Source organism: Chelonia mydas, chromosome 5, assembly GCF_015237465.2.
Source record: "Chelonia mydas isolate rCheMyd1 chromosome 5, rCheMyd1.pri.v2, whole genome shotgun sequence".
Classification (NCBI taxonomy): Eukaryota; Metazoa; Chordata; order Testudines; family Cheloniidae; genus Chelonia; species Chelonia mydas.
Genome location: NC_051245.2, coordinates 97,995,384 through 98,015,245, shown reverse-complemented (window position 1 = coordinate 98,015,245; position 19,862 = coordinate 97,995,384). Strand labels below are relative to the sequence as shown.

General features: G+C 42.8%; 1 protein-coding gene across 2 annotated transcripts in view; it reads right to left on the bottom strand.

The window, feature by feature from the left end:
* Positions 1-8,831: 8,831 nt before the first annotated feature.
* Positions 8,832-19,862, bottom strand: part of DOCK8 (dedicator of cytokinesis 8) — a 133,441-nt gene continuing 122,410 nt past the window's right edge. For both annotated transcript variants that reach the window (XM_007065576.4, XM_027827861.3), the window contains 7 exons: positions 19,102-19,236; positions 18,430-18,519; positions 16,674-16,910; positions 14,948-15,091; positions 13,322-13,428; positions 11,996-12,166; positions 8,832-11,506 (listed from right to left, as the gene is read on the bottom strand). In XM_007065576.4, the coding sequence (XP_007065638.3) occupies positions 11,446-11,506; positions 11,996-12,166; positions 13,322-13,428; positions 14,948-15,091; positions 16,674-16,910; positions 18,430-18,519; positions 19,102-19,236 (945 nt within the window). In that variant the 3' untranslated portion in view covers positions 8,832-11,445. The remainder of the gene's footprint in view (positions 11,507-11,995; positions 12,167-13,321; positions 13,429-14,947; positions 15,092-16,673; positions 16,911-18,429; positions 18,520-19,101; positions 19,237-19,862) is intronic.

The following is a 19,862-nucleotide window of genomic DNA, read 5'->3' as shown; positions in this document are numbered from 1 at the left end:
CTATCTCAGATCTCACCATTAGGCTTATGCACATTCGTGACTCTACATTGTACTTGATTTTTGCATGAGTGCACAGGAATGCAACTCCAGAAATTATTTACTAGGTGGAATGTAATTCCTGTCTGTCTTCCTATCTTTAAAAGAGTACTATCAATATTTTAGCTCCCCTCCCCCTGCCCTGCAAAATAAAGTTTGACTACTATAAAGTTCTGGAGGAAAGTCCTCCAGATTCTTATGATCTAGATTTAATCTACAACTCACTATTGAAACATTGAAGAGAAAATTTCACTCCCCAGTCCTCCAAGCCCCTAGAAGGGTGAAAAACCCATCAAACACTAAACTTTATAATCAGTGTGCATTTAGCTGTATGGAAAGGTTCAGTCCCTACATAAAGTTCCACTTTTGCTTGGCATCTCTTGTCAGTTGTCTGACAATAGGAGCATCTGCATTCTAACATTTTTTGTTTTAGTGTGCACAGGACAATGTGATTTTAAGGTATCCTATCAAAACCCAGACTGTGATTTGCAGAGGGTTTGATTTAGTAGGGATGCAGTTATTTCTAAAATTATGTGTATATTCACTGGACTCTGGAAATTAAGATGGCCATGTATTCTTTCCCTTTAAATTGTTTTGGAACATTTTAAGAAGAACTCTGCATTTCATAGAATCATAGAATATCAGGGTTGGAAGGGACCTCAGGAGGTCATCTAGTCCAACCCCCTGCTCAAAGCAGGACTAATCCCCAACTAATTCATCCCAGCCAGGCCTTTGTCAAGCCTGACCTTAAAAATCTCTAAAGAAGGAGATTCCACCACCTCCTTAGGTAATGCATTCCAGTGTTTCACCACTCTCCTAGTGAAAAAGGTTTTCCTAATATAACCTAAACCTCCCCCACTGCAACTTGAGACCATTACTCCTTGTTCTGTCATCTGCTACCACTGAGAACAGTCTTGATCCATCCTCTTTGGATCCCCCTTTCAGGTAGTTGAAAGCAGCTATCAAATCCCCCCTCATTCTCCTCTTCTGCAGACTAAATAATCCCATTTCCCTTAGCCTCTCCTCATAAGTCATGTGCTCCAGCCCCCTAATCATTTTTGTTGCCCTCCGCTGGACTCTCCAATTTTTCCACACCCTTCTTGTAGTGTGGGGCCCAAAAGTGGACACACTACTCCAGATGAGGCCTCACCAATGCTGAATAGAGGGGAATGATCACGTCCCTCGATCTGCTGGCAATGCCCCTACTTATACAACCCAAAATGCTGTTAGCCTTCTTGGCAACAAGGGCACACTGCTGACTCATATCCAGCTTCTCGTCCACTGTAACCCCTAGGTCCTTTTCTGAAGAACTGCTGCTTAGCCACTCGGTCCCTAATCTGTAGCAGTGTTTGGCATTCTTCCGTCCTAAGTGCAGGACTCTGCACTTGTCCTTGTTGAACCTCATCAGATTTCTTTTGGCCCAATCTTCTAATTTGTCTAGGTCCCTCTGTATCCTATCCCTACCACTCCTCCCTGTTTTGTGTTGTCTGCAAACTTGCTGAGGGTGCAATCCACGCCATCCTCCAGATCATTAATGAAGATATTGAACAAAACCGGCCCCAGGACCGACCTTTGGGGCACTCCGCTTGATACCGGCTGCCAACTAGACATAGAGCCATTGATCACTACCCGTTGAGCCCAATGATCTAGCCAGCTTTCTATCCACCTTATAGTCCATTCATCCAGTCCATACTTCTTTAATTTGCTGGCAAGAATACTGTGGGAAACTGTATCAAAAGCTTTGCTAAAGTCAAGGAATAACACATCCACTGCTTTCCCCTCATCCACAGAGCCAGTTATCTCAACATAGAAGGCAATTAGGTTAGTCAGGCATGACTTGCCCTTGGTGAATCCATGCTGACTGTTCCTGATCACTTTCCTCTCCTCTAAGTGGTTCAGAATTGATTGCTTGAGGACCTGCTCCATGGTTTTTCCAGGACTGAGGTGAGGCTGACTGGCCTGTGGTTACCCGGATCCTCCTCCTTCCTTTTTTTAAAGATGGGCACTACATTAGCCTTTTTCCAGTCATCTCAGACCTCTCCCGATCGCCATGAGTTTTCAAAGATAATGGCCAATGGCTCAGCAATCATATCGGCCAGCTCCTTTAGAATCATAGAATATCAGAGTTGGAAGGGACCACAGGAGGTCATCTAGTCCAACGCCCTGCTGAAAGCAGGCCCAATCCCCAATTTTTGCCCCAGATTCCTAAATGGCCCCCTCAAGGATTGAACTCACAATCCTGGGTTTCGCAGGCCAATGCTCAAACCCCTGAGCTATCCCTCCCCCAAGGGATGCAGCACATCCGGCCCCATGGACTTGTGCTCGTCCAGCTTTTCTAAATAGTCCCCAACCACTTCTTTCTCCACAGAGGGCTGGTCACCTCCTCCCCATGCTGTGCTGCCCAGTGAAGTAGTCTGGAAGCTGACCTTGTTCTTGAAGACAGAGGCAAAAAAAGCATTCAGTACATTAGCTTTTTCCACATCCTCTGTCACTAGGTTTCCTCCCTTATTCAGTAAGGGGCCCACACTTTCCTTGATCTTCTTCTTGTTGCTAACATACCTGAAGAAACCCTTCTTGTTACTCTTAACTTCCCTTGCTAGCTGCAACTCCAAGTGTGATTTGGCCTTCCTGATTTCACTCCTGCATGCCTGAGCAATATTTTTATACTCCTCCCTGATCATTTATCCAATCTTCCACTTCTTGTAAGCTTCTTTTTTGTGTTTAAGATCAGCAAGGATGTCACTGTTAAGCCAAGCTGGTCGTCTGCCATGTTTACTATTCTTTCTACACATCGGGATGTTTTGTTCCTTTAACCTCAATAAGGATTCTTTAAAATACAGCCAGCTCTCCTGGACTTCTTTCCCCTTCATATTATTCTCCCAGGGGATCCTGCCCATCAGTTCCCTGAGCTAGTCAGTCTGCTTTTCTGAAGTCCAGGGTCCGTATTCTGCTGCTCTCCTTTCTTCCTTGTGTCAGGATCCTGAACTCAACCATCTCATGGTCGCTGCCTCCCAGGTTCCTATCCACTTTTGCTTCCGCTACTAATTCTTCCCAGTTTGTGAGCAGCAGGTCAAGAAGAGCTCTGCTCCTAGTTGGTTCCTCCAGCACTTGCACCAGGAAATTGTCCCCTACACTTTCCAAAAACTTCCTGGATTGTCTATGCACCGCTGTATTGCTCTCCCAGCAGATATCAGGGTGATTGAAGTCTCCCAGGAGAACCAGGGCCTGCGATCTAGTAACTTCCGTTAGTTACCAGAAGAAAGCCTCGTCCACCTCATCCCCTGGTCTGGTGGTCTATAGCAGACTCCCACCACAACATCACCCTTGTTGCTCACACTTCTAAACTTAATCCAGAGACTTTCAGGTTTTTCTGCAGTTTCATACTGGAGCTCTGAGCAATCCTACTGCTCTCTTACATACAATGCAACTCCCCCACCTTTTCTGTCCTGCCTGTCCTTCCTGAACAGTTTATATCCATCCATGACAGTACTCCAGTCATGTGAGTTATCCCACCAAGTCTCTGTTATTCCAATGACATCGTAATTCCTTGACTGTGCCAGGACTCCCAGTTCTCCCTGCTTGTTTCCCTGCTTGCATTTGTGTATAGGCACTTAAGATAACTCGCTGATCCTCCTGCTTTCTCAGTATGAGGCAGGAGCCCTCACCTCTTGCGCTCTCCTGCTCGTGCTTCCTCCTGGTATCCTACTTCCCTACTTACCTCAGGGCCTTGGTCTCCTTCCCCCGGTGACCCTAGTTTAAAGCCCTCCTCACATTTGCTCTGAATGTACAATAAGTTCTTATCCCAGGAATTAACTCTGTAACAATGGTTAGAATCTTCACAGGATTTCTGTTTTTTTCCCAGTATTTTACTCCTGTTTTCATATTCACTGTTTCTTTTCACTATCAAGCTGTGAAAAAGTTCACCATCACCTTGATCTTTTTCCTACCATTCCTACCATTCTTGCTCTTTAGCAAATATCGGTATTTTGGAATTCTCAGATTAAAATGCACATTTTCACCCAGACCCCAAGCTGGCAGGGATCTTTGTGCATAGACATGTTGAGTTTGTATAACTGATAAGTTGGCTTCACTAAGGACAATTAATCCATCATGCTCATCAAGCTGTTGTTCATCTTTCTAGAACAGATTTCCCAAACTTTACCCCAGCTTTAGATCCACAAGTGGACTCTGATAACACTACATCAGAACATTTCTTTCATTACATATCAGTAGGTGAGAAGGCCTTCCTTGAAGAAAAAACTAATTAAAAGGGTGGTGCATTGGGCTAGGCCAGCTGTTCATTTTTCTTTCCTACTGATTGATTTCTACTACAGGCTCAATAAATAAGGAACCCTATATTGGGTAATTAGGATTCAATCATGAAGATTCAGTTCTAACCTCTGACCAAAGTCCAAACCAAAAAAAACAACCAAGAAAAGAATAGGTTCCTCATTTCCTTTTTTCCGTAGATCTGTGGGAACCTGCTCTGAAAGAAGCTGCCACTAGATTAGCTCTGAAGTACGAGAAGCTTGTGCCCCACAGATCACTGTGAGATCTACAGCAGCATTGTGTGGATGAGGGTGAGAAGGGGCAGCTTAGGCCACATTTGCCTCATGTGGGGTTCCTGCGCTTTCCTGTGAAGCTTCTGGTGCTGGTCACCCTCAGAGACAGGAACTGCACTAGATGGATCATGGGAATGAACCAGTCTGGCAAGTCTTATGTTTTTAAGAGCTGACATAAACCCTGGTGGAATCCCCCAGCAGCAGGAAGTCTGCATGGGAGACGATTACACTGGTAGAAAATTGCCACAATGTCCTCTCTCCTGCTGGAAATCAGCCAGGCACCAGCCCCACCCAAATGAAGGCAGGTGGAATGCCTGGGCAGATGGTACGGCCAAGGCAAGTGGGAAAGGTCCAATTTGCCATGTTCCCTCAGCCGTTTCCGCAGGGAGCAATCCTTTGGGTCTCCCAGCGGAACTTAAGGATGCCTCACACTAGCTGAAAGAAGGAGAGCAGGCAGTAGGAGTGAATCTTTCCATCAGTGCCAGTCTGGCCTAGGGAGATGCCCCTTGCACCTCTTATGCCATGGGAATGAATCGAGCCCAGATACGGTGGTACTGAGTATCTGCAGAGTCTCTATTGCCATTCCAGTAAATCACTAAAGTGTGCACATTATTTATTGTTTCTCCTCTATGTGCTATTGTACAGTCCTCTCTGGTCTTCTTTGGGACTCACATGAGTGAATTTCAATGTTCTTCTTCATTATTTCAATGGTGCCGCTAGGAAGAGATGTTTTCCTAATTGTAGATACTCCCCTGAGTGCTACTGTGTCCCACAGAGGGTTTGAAAATGTCTTTGTTTCCTCCTCAGTCTACATTCCCTCCCCAAAGCCCTTACAACGGCCTGCCTTCCAGCAAACCAAAGGACGCTACAGCAGAGCCCACCTGCATCACTATTCAGCCATGTGAGGCAATGCCCTACCTACACCCTCCAAGGCATTGAGTTCACTGGCTTGCAGTGCTGCTAAACACTCTGTGCCAAAGGATCGTCAATGGGAAGCCGTCTCTCCCATGTTTATCATTGCTTGAGGAGTCTTTCCCTCAGCCTTTCTACTTCCACTTCACTGTAGACTCACAGAGGGTAAGTGACTCCCGTGCCCTGGTCTGAGGGTAATGTCAGTACTGCAGTGTACAGTAGCAGGGTGTAAATTGCATAGCAGGTGAATGCAAGTGGGGAACATGATGTTGGTAAGGGGAACGTAGGGCTCTCTAACCCCAGACAGAGACAGGCTGGACTGAATGGTGAACTGCAAAGTTACATTGAGAACTGAGCTAAGATCAACTTTATCACCACAGTAATAGGGTGTGATAATTAGTCCTATTCATCTGGTTGAGGGGCCAGTCAGCAATTAAATAAGGATTAGCATACCTTTCGAAAACAATTTCCTCCCTCCCTGAAATACTCCTAGCACTTGGGTTACTGACAACATGGCACAATGAATCCATCTGTGACATCATGGGCTGTGATTAGAGTTCTGGTACCCAGGCCACCACAGATGGAGGCAATCTGGAACGTCACCAGCACAGCAGCACCTGCCAGGAGAAGAGAAGTTTGAAAGTAAACTAAAAGTGGAAACAGCAGCAATATCAGGTCTTTCTGTCCCTGTTTTCTGGTAGAGGAATCCTTGGGCAGCATGAGAACTTGTATGGGAGGATGAAAACAGAATAAGCTGAAACTCTGCGCTGCAGGTTTCCCAGCCCTCAACGGAGAGAGGCGCAGCAGTGGAGCGAGGGAGAGAGAGTGAGACTAAGTGTCAGTTATGGGTTCCAGGTCTCCCGTTCCACACGAGCTCCACTCCACTCAGCTTAAAAACAAAGGGAAAAGGATGCAATGGTGGCTTGAGGTCAACTTCACACTTCTCATTTTGGACCCATTGGGGTGTTTGTCTGGCATCTAGTGTACATTAGAGATGCCCCAACAGGCTGTTCCAGTAGCACAAAATAACCAGAGCACATTAGTGCTGTCTCCACCAGGCCACATCCCCAGTAAATTCCCTACCTCAATGGCTTCAAATGGGAGTGATGCAAAGACATTTCATTGGCTCTGTGCTACCCAGAAACTTCATACACTGGGGGTAACAGACTACAGATTCAGGCTCATAGACTCAATGTCCCCTCCTCCCGCAATGGAGTGATAGGAAATCTACACTCAGGACATCAGCCTATTTTGCTGTTGCTTTTATGTGTCAGTTCTCCAGTCTTTTAAGGAATCGTCCAGCAAAACAGGGAAGTCAGGACCTGCTATTTCCAATTTATTTTAATGAGAGGCTTTCTTCACACATCATAAAGGGCAATTTTTTTCTTTCCAATCTCTCTGAAGGTAAATTAACCCTTATTTTGGTATGGAATGCCACATGCAGCCTGGTAAGTGGGGTGTATTCAGCACATAAATCTGGCCTTAACGCAGATGTCATTGTGCTGCAGTCTTTGTTTTTAACTTTCGCCTTCTGATCACTCATTTATTTATTTCGTTATGGATGGTTTTCTTCTACTCAGCAGCAGCTTTTGTCAAAAAATGCTGCAGACCATAGGGGCAACTTGATTTTTTTACAATCTCAGCAGAACATTCAGTTTTAAATAATACTGAGGGCTGGTTTTATTCTCCCCAGACTGCTGTGGATTACGAGAACTTTGTTCGTACTTAGTCAATTATTTGAGACCATTACATAAGGAGGTCTCTTGGAAATCTTTTAGACCCGGTTGGTTTAATATTATTCTCCAACCATTAAAGCCAGAAATATGACATTAGAGCAAAGATGGCATAGATCCAGACTGCTGAGAGATCTTCAACTTTTGAAGCAAGCAACATCAGCTTAGTTATTGTAAAGCTATTCTTGCTGCCAGCTCCTTCATTTTTTGGTACTATCAGCTGGGGAAAATGCCACCCCAGGGGCTTAGTTTCAAGGGGCAGATTGAGTGTTTAAACCAAGACACAGTACACCCCTGGAGAACACTTCCAGATTTTCTTGATACCTGAAAACAGGTCGTTCAGTTCTTTTAAAGGTGACTGGCAAAGGAGAGCGACAAAAGTGTCCTTTTTTCCCTTCTTCATGATAGATAAAGAAGACTGGAAATACTGTTTTTAAATGGTTTTCTGGTATTTTTGAACCTTAGAAATATTGAGTTTTACCTTCCCTGTTTTCCTAGAGGCTTCCAGAGAGGATCAAGGACTTCTTGTGGAAGCACTTTCCTTTTTGAAAGGATGGCAGATATTGGTCCAATAGAAGATATTACCTCACCCACCTTGTGTCTCTCATCTCCTGGGACTGACATGGCTACAACAAAAATGCATATAAAAATATTCACTTTGTCTATTCCGTTTATTAGGGAAGGCCACAATTGCTGTTATCTGCTAATGTGCAAACGTGCTAAATGTGGTAACTTGTCACAGACACAATGCACAGTGGGAGAAAGTACTTCATTTTTACGGATTACATTTTGTGGTTCCTTTAACATGTTTTTAAATATAGGTGGGTTTGCATTAAAATAAGAAATGGAGAAGGTCTGCATGGTTTTTCTGAGGGGTGGGATGTGGTATCTTTCACATCAAGATCACTTATTCAAATCACTAATTCAATACCATGCATCTGAAAGTCATTAGTATCTGAGGGTTGTTGCAAAGCTTATGTGAAATGAGTTTGGTCTCCGCTAAGTTCCTACTGAAAAGGTTTCCACATCATAGAACTATAACTCCATTCGCCCCTGATTGGCTCTTCCACCAGATTAGTCAAGAACTGAATGAACATGGAGACTGGGCTACATTCTCTCCGCTCCCCACCCTTGAGACAATCCCCAGAGCAATGCTGAGCAGCACTGATGGGCCAAAATGCAGAAGCCGGGTCTTCTGCTTCCCCCCGCAGTATGTTCAGTGGAGCGGGAACTGCAGTTTCAAGGGCATTCAGTCTGGTTCCTTTCATGGGCACTAAAGCACAGTTTTAAAAAGGAAGCCAGTAAGGAAGCCTGAAGCAAGTCACTCTTCTAAGCAGCAGGTGTATAACAGCCATGAAAACCATGTAATGGAATCTGTGATTCTATAGAGTACCTGTACCCCCCAAGAGCAAATCCCTGGCCCCAATGAAGTCAATGGCAGAACTCCCCTTTGACTTCACTGTGGTCAAGATTTTACCTAAATGTTTGGGTTTTTTTCCATAAAGAGAATGAAAAGTTAGTTACTAGTCAAGCTTTGTTTCAAGGGGACACTGATAAGATACAAGGCACTCTAACACAACTGCGTCTGTCCGTTTTTACTGAAACTTACACTTTATTGCAAAATGGAATATCAGAACTCAGTACTTTTACAATTTACACAGTTCAGCTCTTAAATATGCACACCGTGTTTCATTTTTGCAAGGGATGACATGCAGATTGGAAACCCTTACTGACACTGGTGAGCAATGAGATTATGCGTGGAATTAACAGCTCACCAATGTGAGGAAGGGGTTCAAAATCTAGCCCTGATTAACTATTGTAGATTTTTCCAAAGTATTTCTTCGACTAATAGACCCATTGTACAGGACCACACAATATGAAACACTTAGACACTCAAAACACAGTGCACACAACTCAATCAGTATGCAGCATATTTGTAGGTTTCCCATTTTTGATTACCTGAGGTTTTCGTTAGCTAGCTGTAAATAATAAACATCTTGAGATCAGTGAAGCTGGATGAGGGGGAGGAAGGGGCGTGGAGTCAGTGGATTGTGATCTTGAAGATACTTTGATCATCTTTCCGAAAAGGGTGTTAAAAACAATAATAAAAGCACAATGTTGTGGCATGCAGAGAATCCATAGTTAGCAGGCTGTGGGAAATTAACCTTCTGTTTAGTTTGTAAATGTTTCAAAGCAATTTAATTAAAGGAAAGCCACTCTCAGGAGGCATCTGTTGGCTTTTAATTTAATAGACTGTTTACTTATGTACTTCAGATGCTTTGGCTTCAAGATGCACAGCGCACCTACTCTGGAAATATTGAATTTTGCTGGGCGTGAGGGGGGGGAGGCGAAATAGTCTTACAGCACAATAGTTTGTTTTTATACATCAGTACAAATGCCAGTGTTTATTTAACGCTTTCCTCTTCCTATCCTGGTGTGAATCTCAGGATTTGCCACAAATAACTTCAGAAACACTCCTTTGAACTTTTCCACATATCTGTGCTCTGCTGTTGATGTAAGTGCTGGGGGAACGTACACATTTTCAGAATGGCAGGATTGGAGATGCCCATGAAGGGTCCCAATGCTTTCAGTTCTTCTATGACATTAAAAACAAAGGAACCAGCAGCCGAACTATAATTTATGCTTACACTGCAAAGCAGTGTGCAGGGTCCTTGTGTAAATGAGAATCATGCTCCATAAGTTTTAAAGAAATTCCACTGTCCCTTCTGAAATGCTTTGACCGGCTATGACTCTGAAAACAAAGTATGAGGGAGAAACCTTGGTTTATTTTTTTTAAAAACTCGTATTTAATTCACCGAGCAGACAGCCTTTTATTCAAAGTATTTTTTCTATTTCACACAACCATGTGAATCTTTTACTAAAAAATTACCAAGATGATGTAAAACTGAATGATACCATTAAATCCTGATGCTTTAAAAAGCAGCACTACTGGTTCCATAGAACTTAATTTAAAAGAATAAGAATTAAGGGAGTCCACGTGGTCAGCAGGACTGAGTGTGTGGCTTTGGGAGACAGAAGTTCCTGCCTTCAAATCTTGGTTTTGACACTGTCTCACTAGGTGCATTGGACAAGTCACTGCATATTGCTCTCTCTCTGTTTCCCATCTGTAAAATGGGAATAATAATATTTGCTTATTTCATAGAGGTGTGGTGAAGATCAACTAGTTAATGTTTGTACGGGGCTCTGAATGTGCAAAGCACTGTTTATTTATTATAAATATTTAAGTGCTAATTAGGATTATGTCTTAAAACCTCACAAAGATGAAATGCATTGTGGGCAATCTTCACAGTGCACTCCTGTAGTTCATCTCTTTTCAGAGAGCTCTCTAAAAGACCACTGTGTACTTAAGAGTTGCATCACTTATAGTTTAGCTCTATACTGTTAATGTCAATTTTACTGAACATGACACTGCTTAAAAAAAATCCTAGTCTCACCGAGAAGTAGCTCACATATTTAACAAAAACAATCCTAAAAAGATCCATCTTTGAGGATAGGCAAGTTATGCAGAAATTACTGCTTGCTGTTTCTTGCCTTTCAAGCTTCACTGTGAGAAGACTTGTAAGAAAAAGTGCTTTCTATTTTAAAAAATGTACATAGATTGCTGTGATACACGGAGTACAATAAGTGAGCAAAGTTTACTGTAAACATTATACATCTTTACTAGGGCTTCAATTCAGTAAAGCACTTACACACATTTAAATTCTTCCCTGTTTAGGACAGCATTTAAGTATGCATTCAACATTCAGACTGTGTGGCAGTCTTGTGGGTCATGCTTAAGTGCTGTCCAGAACAGGAACCTATATGGGCAACATTCTCCAGTGCCCATTAGGCATACTGGACTGATTCTCTTGACACTTCAGTCAAACCCCAGGAAGTTCTGTCTCTTTGTAAACAGTGATTGGCCCCTGCACAGTAAAGTCAATTATTCAATTATCTATCCCTCATAATTCTCTGAACAATAAATACAAAAGCAGCCTAAGTCAACCCCCTTTTCACCCTCTTTCCCGCCCAATCCCCATTTTTCTTTGTTCCTGTACATTTCGTTGAACACTCAGTGCGAACGGCTGAGAACGTGTACACGTTACATTGTGAGAAGAGTTTCCCAGGTTGCATAGCATTGGAGTATCCTCTCATAGCTGATCCACAGCAAATGGATCTTTCTTTTCTGAAGCAGACAGTCCTTAGATGTTCTGTGAAGAATTGGCTTCGTATTTCTTAAAACTAGAGTTACGAAAAGAATCCCTGAAATGAAATAAATTCATAAATAAAACATGGGATTGTCAATCACACAGTGGGATATTTTAAAACCTGATAGACATATTTGACTCTTTTCCCTTGACGCAAATAAGTATAAAGCATCCCACAGTTTATATATCTGGATCCTGGGTTTGCAACATGCAGTCCTGAAGTGAAACGATCACACTTATTTCATGATTGATAAACACCAGGTGCTGGAATATATTTCTCATGTACCTTGGGAAACATCACAGGCTTCAAATAATGAGGAGCTGGCGGGACATTTAATTACCTAACTCTAAACTGATTCTTATATTCGTGTAAAAATTCTATCTGTCCTTCGCCTTGTGGTATCGCAGCTTGAGCAGCATAATTAATATTTAATTCTATTTAATTTTGGGGCTATACCTCAGAAGCAGAGGGAAGAACAGTCTCACAAATAAAGAGGCACTTTTTTTGTTAGCATACAAACAACATCCATTGCCCTAGTTGTACCTTGTTGTACTGTGGACTTTCACTATAGGTTTATACAGCTCTGGGATTTTCCGCTCAATCATCGGCCTAAGGTTCTCTTTCAGCTTGCTATAGTTCTTTCTGAGTTCCAGCTGATACTCCCGCTGATCTGCAGTAATAAGGCGCTTGTTTTTCTCCACTGCTTCACCACACCTGTTCTCAAAATAAAGATTAAAAAACACATTGGTTAATTCTGACAAACACTTTAAAATTATATTATAGTGGGTTTGTGTTAAATAAAGCAAGATTTCCGCCTGTCAGATTATTTGTTGCCAGACTCATACAGTCCTCTGGTCATGATTTTACCATTCATTAGATATTAAAAATACATGAGGGAAATAAACACATTTCAATGACCATCGTGATACCAGATTAAATTTGTGCTGGAGTAAATGGATGCATCTCCAATGGAAGTCAGTGAAGTTGCATTTATACTCGCATCTCAATGTGCATGCACACACGACTAGATGGTTAAACATTTGACAGTGTGAGCATGCAGAATAAGATTTGCACGCATATTGGGCAATACACTCTCAAAGCAAGCATGCACATCTGCATACATGCAAATGTGCCTGCCTTCCAGGGCTGGTTGAAAAGTTTGTCATGGAACAGTTTTTTGCCAGAAAATGCCGAGTCAACAAATTTGAGAGACAAGTACGAATGTATCAATTTAAACAAAATTTGACAAAGCGCTTCGTTTTAACATTTCCAAAACAAAGTTCTTTAGAATTCTTGTTTTCTGGGAAATTTCAACTTTTCATTCTGATTCGGGCTGAAAGGAAACTTCAAAATGTTGAAATTTTCCGCTGAATGGAAATTCCGGGTTTCAATTGACTAATGCCTATATACATAGGTGCAGGAAGTATGGGTTTGGGGGGTGCCTCAGCACCCCCAGGTTTTAGATGGGTCTCCACTCCTGGCCCCGTGCCCGGGTGTCCCATCTGCTGGCCCCATGCCTGGGGCTCCAGTCCTGGCCCCGAATGTGGGGTCCCTGCTGCCAGCCCTGCGCCCAGATCTCTGCAGCTGCCCCCCAGCTGTGGCCCCAGCCTCGGCCATATCCCCCCCTCCCAGAGCCATGGCCCTGCTCCTGGCCCCAACTCTAGGAGGTGCAGGGGGCCCAGACAGGGGTAAGCGGGGGGGCACAGCATTCCCACTCTAAAAAATGTTCCAGCATCACTGCCTATATATGGTGTGAAAATCTAGCTCCTGATGTTTACTGCATTGATTTGTATTATGAATGACATTAACATGGCTACAGTTCCACACTCCAGCTTCAACAGATCTTCAATTAGTTTTCCTTTCACTCACCTCATTATAAATTCTTTGAAGCATAACCTCAGCTTGTTGTGATGTCGGTAAAGTTTTGGGTCTGCTGGAATTTCCGCCAGGAACACTTGGGCTACCTCTAGTGGTCCCTTATAGGAATAACACAGTATATTACAAAACACATATTTCCTGCATTAACTGAAAAGGAAGCACAAAACTGATTTATTTGGTTAGAGTGTGTTTGGTTTTTTTTATTTCACTGCTGGAGTGACAAAAAAAATCGTACGTTGACATTGTAGCAGGAAGCTGCCCTTTTAAGGGTTTTCCCTGACTGTGTTGCATTAACCACTGCTTCCTTGCCACCCTTTCTTTTCTTTGTCAATCAAAGGTTAGGCCAACATATTCTGTTCTGTTCTACTTTTGTCCATCATCCCCTATTGCCGTTGATTCCTCTGTGAAAAGAAAATGGATTATCTCCATCTGGAAAGGAGTGAGCAGGGACTTTCCTACTGCCAAACTATTTTACATGGAAGGTGCACAGCTGCTACAGTGATGGGTGGCAATACAAAACTGCTAGCATAGACGGATAAGAACATGAAAAGAATGTTTTTTCCACAGTACAAAACAGCACGTTCCTATAAGGAGTTCAATCTGGTGGCGGGTTTGGTGGAAGGAGAATTGGTAGGAAATGAAGGGACTAGGGTCTAATTAGCAGGGGTAATCAATTTATTTTTTATCAAGATCAAAATTTCTCGGTCAAGGTATAGTCAAGGTCCAGACTCCAGAGAAAATAATACAAAAATAATAGCAATAATGATAATAAGAAGTAAATAAAAAGATTTTGTGGTCCATTGAAAGCAACTGGCGGTCCGTATTTGGCCCGCAGTCCACCTATTGACTACCCTTGGATTAGGGGAATCAAGTTCTGCTGAGGTATGGTTAGGGCCTTGTTTTTTTCCTCTTAGTTTGTCTTCATAGTGTTTGGTTTTTGTTAAGGAGTGTGTGTTGTAATAAACTTCAGTTGAGTGTTGTGGGGCTTTTGGGGGTACTTTCTTGCATGCTAAGAGTTCTGGGATTCTGGTGGCCCCCCACCAGAGAGATTTACTCCTGAGTATTCCCTTAAATGAATGAAGTTGATGGGATGGTTAGTACTCTTGTGAAGGAAAAATCTCTCTAAAGATGAGTCAATTCAGTGTGAGTAACTGCTTAGAGGTTCAAATGCATAGCCACACATTAGCTGCGCTCTCTGAATCCACTGCAACTGCAAAATTGGGCTGGAAATGTAACGGGAAGAGGCTGGTGTGAGAGATTCAATATTTTTTGCTTCCATTTGGGATGAAGAATCCCTGTCTCTTAACATTTTAGCACTTCTGTTTTGGGTCAGAATGAGGAAATGCAAAGATTTATAAAAATAAATCATGGTGGGTAAAAAGTTATCCTAATTTTTCTGAACTTCAGAAAAAAACGTTTGCCCATCCCTAGTGGTTAGTCTGCAAAGATGAACCACAGAGGACAGAGTTCAAAGGGGTATCTGTAAGTAACCAGTCTGATTGGAAGTACTCTCACAAATGCAAGACAAAAAGAGGTAGAAGAAAGCACACTGGGGAAAAAAGAAACATGCCAAAGGCTGTGCAGAAGATACATTATTTTGCTGAGCTTGACCTTTACCTGATTTACAGTGGCTCCAACAGAACCCTGCAGCACCATCTGGAGCATTTTGGCATCTGGTGGCTCCTGGTTCGTTGCAACAGCCAGTTCTAGTGTCTTCTTCTGCATGTCTTCAATAGCAACTTCAATTGGGGTTAAAATGAACTAATACAACGTAAGGATAGATGCATTATTATGTGAGTAATACTTGTATTACAGTTGTTACAGGCATTGCAGCTGAGGGAAGCTGTTTTTGTGCTGGGTCACAGCCAGGGTGGTCAAAACCAGGACAGGGCCAGATTAACTTTTGTGGGCCCGGTGCCAAACATATTTGTGGGCCCCCATGTAGTTATGGGTCCTTTCCAAGCGTGGGCCCGGTGTGATGGTGCCGCTGGTGCCATAGTAAATACGGTATTGCCGGGATAGGGATGAAAACATTTATTCAAAATAAGATATTTGAAGCCACACTTGACTGTGACCTCCACTCAGCCCATAGAGAACAAATTGGCCTAGCATCAATGTACCCAGAATATTCTTGATTTCGTTTGTGTGGGATGGGCTTGTTTGTTAGTTTTGTCTTTTTTGTTTAAACACTCAGGGCCTGCTTGGGGCCCTGAACACAAGTGCTTAATTAGCACACTTATAAGCCATATTAAGCCTGGATTTAGCAGTCAGTGGTGTTGCACCTGCATCTCCCCACCACCACCACAAGTTATGTTTAGTACATACATTTTTTGAAAGCTGCATTTGCTACTTTGGTACAATACTGTTTATAAAACTTTTTTAAAAGTTAGTTTCTTTAGCCTATTTTTCCCTTTGCCTCACCACCCCTCATGACTGCAAGTGAATCAGTAATATTACTGGGGAGGAGTGTGGGGAGGAAAATTGCTGGTGCCCATCTTTTGCAGGGAGAAAAGGCCATTGAGAGACACACACACATTTTACCACAAAGGATACCGCAATCCAGCCTCAAGACCCTACCCCAAACTTCACACCTGGGCTCTCCCCCTGTTCTCCTACTGTCCTACTGTCCCCACCCCACACAACTAACCCCTACCCTACCCCTACCCTGCTACTGGCCCACTTTCACCCCAGGGCTGTCACCTCCCTCCCTTCTACTGCCCCCCCCCCCACAGAGCTAATCCCCATCTTCAACCCAGACTCTCCCATCCCTCCAATATCACTCAAACCAGCCAAAGTTAACTTCTGTAAATTCTGGGTCAAATCCATACACCAGTAAAGACAATGGAAAGATGTCAGTGGGCTTTGGATCAAGTCCTATATCTGCATTTAGTTTGATTCTAGGTTATTGGCTTCCTGGCTAACATAGTCACTATGCTTCCTATTTTTACAAAGCTGCTTCTATCTGGAGTAGTTCCTCCACCCCAACACTAAGTCAGGTTTAGCAAACAGCCTGTTCTTTGATGACAGAGAAGTATAGCTGAAAATAGGGCTCTCCTCTCATTCCTGTCACACCTCTTCTGCCATTAGCCTTACAATTGGGATGCTATGTGGAACACCCGTCTCCCCAGTGCTCCAGAAGCCAGCAGAAGCATGCATTCATGCATCTGTTGACCTAATCTATGGCATTTCTATAGTGTCAGTCAGTGTACAATTTAACAGAAATGTAAACTTTCCTCACCCAGCACAGAGCTTGAAATCATCCCCTTCCAACAACACCCTCAATCCCTATCTAATGGCTGAACCCCATACTCAAATTCACAGCTCTCACAAAGATGTCCATTACCTCTTCCTTTTGAATGACGTTGATTCTGGTTTTGACATAGGGGAAGGCATGCATTGTGGTCAGGATAGTATTCCTCTTGTACTGTTCACTCAGATCCCCCCTGGGGCGTCCATCCATGGTGAAAGGGGTGGTGTACATGAAACGCCGGAGGCTGAAGTTCTTCTCAAAGTAGGTCACCCTGTCTTTCATCTCATACTCATCGAAATAGGGCTCCACAAATGTAATTTGTATGTAGGCCTGGAGGAGAGGGAAGGAAGAATCTTTGTTTTAATGCCAAGACAAATAAATGGAACGTAGGAAATATCACGGAGCTTCACAGTGAGCTGGCATGTGCTAGACGAGCACACGGGCTATGGTTTGTTTATTATTAATTTGCTCTCACACACAGCAGGACCTCTCTAATTCTACCACAGCTGCAATGGCCTCATGTTGTCCAGAACCTGCTCAGAGGCCTCTGCGTTCTGTATCTCCACTTTCCTTTCCCTCACTTTGCGTCTGTACCACGCCCCTTCAAGTAACTTGTTACTGACCTCAATGGGGCAGGACTGGACTACCTAGGCGCTGCATATACCCTTGTGAAACCCTGCTGACTTAAATGAAGTTGCAAGGGTGTGAGAGGAGAATTTGGCCCATTATGGGTTTAACCATTTGATTGAAACATACCAAAGAAAACTCACATGTTGGCCTCTAGGCAGTGACTGTATGTTTTCCAATCAAGATTGCCCATCGACTTTATTTTGGGGTTGGGGTAGGGCAGAAGTACCAAAGAAACCAAAATTCAGAACAGACAACACAAGTCTTATTTTTTCCACTCGTGTACCTTTTTAACTAATGTCAGCTCAATATAAACTAAGGAAAACAAGCATAGAAAGAAAAGAAAAAAAAGAAAAATGGAAACCACAAATATTAAAGAAAAAATTGAAGAGGGAATAGATATAGTTTTCCACTATGCCCTGTAAAGTGATCAGGATTTCCTATCGTCATAATATGCTTATTCTGAACTCCGCACTGGCTGCAGATCCAATTCCAGGTGAACTTCAGTGTCTTAGTCTAAATAGAAAAGGATCTGGCTGTCTCAGAGACTGCCTCTTACTCCACGCTCAAGTCTTGTCTATGTATCTTAGGTACTTATCTGACCACCTAACAATCTTTAATGTATTTATCAACACCCCTGTGTAATGCTATCATTCCCATGGCACAGAAAGGGAACTGAGGCACCATGAAGCTAAGTGACTTTGCCCACAGTCACCTAGGAAGTCTGTAGTACAGCAGGGACTTCAACCCAGATCTCCAAAGTCCTAGGCTAGTGCCCCTAGCCAATGGACCATCCTTCCTCCCCTCTTGTGATGACTCTCTTCGTATTGCATTCTGAAGTCTATTACTCTGTTCCCAGGAGCTCTTATGTAGCACTGTCCATCTAGAGCTCACAAGTGCTAGTGCCTTTTATATTTGGAGAAACTGAAGCACTGAGGGGTGAAGTCCAGAGACACACAGCAGGTCAGCTGCAGAGCAAGGCGGGACAGAGATCAGGGTGTCTGATTTACAGTCCAGTGCCCTATTCACTGGACCACGTTGCCACCCCAGGTTGTTTTATGATAGCCTTGGACATCAAATATGGACACACACACATCTCAGCTTTACTCGTCTGAGTCAGCATTAAGGTCTCACAGGCAGCTCCGCGTTCTCCTTTTTTTCAATCACTCAGTGCTCAGTTCTGTTCGCAGGACATGAATAGCTGGGCTAATACCTTCCGTACCTTATTGGGATGCAGCTTGCTTTTGTCTACAGGAGTGGAGTCTTTAATAACCTCCACAGCATCCTCCCCAAAGCACTGACCATAAAACCCCTGAAAAGGAAAAAAATAATTATTCAGAGATGATTTTACCCATCCCCAATGCAATGCAAGTCATCTGTGCTGCTCTGATTAAGACCAGGAGTTGTGGTAAGTTCTGGATTCAATGCAATAAGTATGCTACAGTAAGGGTTAAAGTCTGCAGAGGCCTAGACACCTTACAGATGAAGTCCCAACACTGAATTGTTAAGTAAAAGGCAGAGTTCCAGCAAATGAGGGGGGAAACGTGAGGAATCTGTCATTGCTGCCCTAAGCAAAAGTTCAAAAGGATTCAAAACAAAACTCACATCCCCTCAGGTTAAGTCCCTGAATTCCTTATACAGGGAGGGACGCCAGCCACCTCAAGAATGGGACCACAGAGTAATGAAAACTCTGACATTACGTCAACCTGCTGTAAAAGGGGCGGCAATCCAAGATATCAGATACAAAGACAGAATGATCTGAGATATAGATCAACTTGATTGACTTTTGTACATTACCATTACAGCTGCTGTGCTGTGACTTCTTTATTCACCCCCCTATTTTCTTAGAAAGCATAACACGAAGCAGGAAGTTATACAACTATGATCTCTTTACCTCAAGTCTGTGAGAAATCTCAGGAAGTTTAGTAATTGCAGGTTCTTTATAAACAAATTCCTGTTCATCTAAGTCCCCAAATTTGGATCCATAGAAACCAACACGGAAGTAAGTTCCAAACATTCGCTTTTGACCCTGATTGATAAAGGGGGGGGAAAAGTTTATATTTAGCTTTTCTTTCCTTAAATATAATCCAGTTTTTATGTCTTATTCATCTGATTTATACATGAGGAACCCCATGGACCTTAGGTTTGTCCACATTTCAGAGCAAAATATGGCCCTATATAATATCACCTAGTTTAACATAGCACAGTTCAATTTCCTATTAGGAAAAAAAAAAAACTATAAAAGTTAAAAGGGGAACCGTTGGTTCAAATTTGGCTCAAAGTCTAGGTTTTGTATGAACTCACTTTTGCAAATCTAAAACAATAGAAATATTTCTTTTAAAAAAAATTCCAGTGGAAGCATTTTAAAAACAAACATTAATCAACATTCAAGTATTTGCAACTCACAAAACTTTGTAGTATTGTAAAAGTCCACAAGAACCTGAAAGTGACTAGAAACGAAACTGACTGATCTATTTTCATTGTCCAAACCAAGAGAAATACAGAAACAACATGAATACTGAAAAGTAAATTAGGTTTTACAATTCTTCTGTTTTTGGAATCTAAGGCACAAGTAACATTGGCAAGAAAATTGTTTTTCTTTTTGAATGTGTATGGCCAAACGTAATCATGCCTGCTTTCACCTGGTCTAAATTT